At 56.4% G+C, this 2,411-nt stretch overlaps 1 protein-coding gene across 1 annotated transcript; it reads right to left on the reverse strand.

Moving 5' to 3' along the window:
• Positions 1 to 747: 747 nt before the first annotated feature.
• On the reverse strand, positions 748 to 2,193 carry LOC109733993 (coniferyl alcohol acyltransferase-like). Its single transcript, XM_020293205.3, has one exon. It carries the CDS (start codon positions 2,191 to 2,193, stop codon positions 748 to 750), a length of 1,446 nt encoding a protein of 481 aa, XP_020148794.1.
• Between the last annotated feature and the right edge of the window lie 218 nt (positions 2,194 to 2,411).

Raw genomic sequence — 2,411 nt, forward strand, 5'->3', positions numbered from 1 at the left:
TCTACCACCGAAACCAAGTGTAATCCTGTCAAGCTTTTTAAGGTGCTTGACATCAATAATCCATGATTCCAACCTACAAATGTCAAATGTTTTCTTTTTCATGTGGGGTGAGGTGCCATTCTCAAATCTCACCTCTCAGTCCAATACGGCAATAAAAACCAAGTTCTCTGAGATTTAGAACACTCCCTCGTCGAAAACTAGCTGCTCTCCAGCATAATCATTGCTATGAAGACAAATGAACATGAGTTTAGGAAGTGTCCTGGTAATTTTATGGTTTTACCTACCTTCAGTTCGCTACCCACTAGGAAAATCTTGATCAAATGCATCAAATTACCATACTGAGCATACAACAACAACAACAACAACAACAACCATAGCTCACTAGAGGAGTACAACAACACCACAAAGAAGACAACAAAACACATTGTGCAAGAGGCAACACGACACCAACTCGGCTTCAGTGATGAATACCCAACTAGCCACTGGAGTTAATCAATCTCCATCTTCTTCAAACCAAGCAACGTGATTGCCCTGAGCAATGGCCGTCTGGTTGCCACCCAACAACACCTCTCAAGGAGAGGGAGATGCGTCCCACCGGAACGAGATGATCCAACGAGAATCACGACTCGCAAACCCAGCTTTAGATGGAGATGTCCCAACAGATCGCCACTTGATTGAGAACCCAGACCACATCTTCTGAGCACCAACACCCGAAACCACCCTCTGCCCTCGCCGCCCTCTCGCCCATTAGAACCGGCTACGCGGGCTACCATTCTCCTTCACAATTGCTTCGTTGAGCTTCAGACCAAGATGCTTGGCTGTGATTGGCACAAAAATGCGCAGCTCATCGGACTCCAGAGCAGCGGCGAGCTTTGGCCACACGCTTGCACTGACGATCCAGGCCCCGTCGCCTCGAGGCGTAGCCGCCATCTGTACGAACCCAGAGCATAGCCCCCTGCCGCGCGTTGTGGTCATCGCCATTGCCGCGTGGCCGAAGCCCAAGTCCGTGTCCATGGGGAACGAGGTCATGGCCGTCACAGCCACCGTCGGGCAGCCCAGCCCGATGTTGGACGCGTCCATGTAGGTGGCGCCGGACTTGTGCTGCTCCACCCAGTCAACCACCTCCTGGAAGCGGTCGCCGTACCCCGGCGCATCGATCAGTTCGCGCACCATGGACGCCACCTCCGGCAGAGGCTTCCGCCGGATTTCCTCCACGCCGTCCTCTCCCAGTACGAAGATGGACGCGTTGCCCACATAGCTGGTCGTCGCGAGGGCGCGGTGCTCCGGCGCCGTGAGTCGACGCCGCCCGTCCACCCACCAGCCCATGCGGCAGCGCGTGTCAGCCGCCCCAACCACGGCGGCTAGGGTCTTCCACATGTACGCCGACATCGCCTGTACCCGCGTAGCACGGCGGCCGTCTCCGTCCTGGCTCGCCATCCCTCGGAGCCGGGAATTGGCCTGCGCCTCGAGGTAGTACAAGCGATGGACGCAGCTCGCCTCGCTCGTTAGGACGTTGACCATGCGATCGGGGGTCAACGGCTTGAACGCGGCGAGTGGGGAGCTCCTCCTTGGTCTCCACGGCGTGGAGCTCGGGCGAAACAGGGAGCGGTCATGGGCCGGCCGGGATCCCGGGGCGAGCCTGCCCGTCCGCGCGAGCTCCGACAACCCGCCGACGAGCCCGAGCAGCGCGTGGCCGTCGCCGAGCAGGTGGTTGTGGCCCCACGCCACAGAGAAGCCGCCGCACGCGAACGACACCAGCTGCACCGACAGCGGGACGTCGCCGCCGTACGGCAGCGGGATCTTACGTACGGACAAGTCCATGCTGCTGAAGTCCAGGTCCGCCAGAGCGACGTCGGCCACGCCGACGATGAGCTCCGCACCTTGGTTGTTGCAAAGGATCTCGGGGAGGCCTGTGCGGGGATTAGCCACGATGCGCCCAGCATGGACAAAATAGTGGTTGAGCAACGACGGCAACCCGGACTCGAAGGCGGCAACGACGGCGTGGAAGTGGAAGCCGCCGGCTGGAGGTCTCGGGTATATGCACACCAGTGACACCGGGAACGCGCCATGGAGAAGGTCAATGTTGGACACGCCAAGGACGTGCTCCTTGATGGAAGAGTCGGAGGCCGAAACGAGGCGCCGGCTCATGACTCGGATATTCAGATCATGGCCCTGGTTGACGAAGCTGGCCATTAGCACTCCAATATGCGTGTGCTTACTGCTACTAGTTCGATTTACGGGCCTAATGACTCAGGGTTGTACCTAATTAAGGCTTGGCAAACTACATATTAGCAAGTGGTTGGTAAACTCCAATATTTTTCGAAGGAGATTCAGATCTATTGAAAAAGTTCATCAAAAGTATAAATAAAACACCTTAAACATAATAAAAATTACATTAAGATGTCTGGACC

The sequence above is a fragment of the Aegilops tauschii genome, chromosome 7 (genome assembly GCF_002575655.3).
Source record: "Aegilops tauschii subsp. strangulata cultivar AL8/78 chromosome 7, Aet v6.0, whole genome shotgun sequence".
NCBI lineage: Eukaryota > Viridiplantae > Streptophyta > Magnoliopsida > Poales > Poaceae > Aegilops > Aegilops tauschii.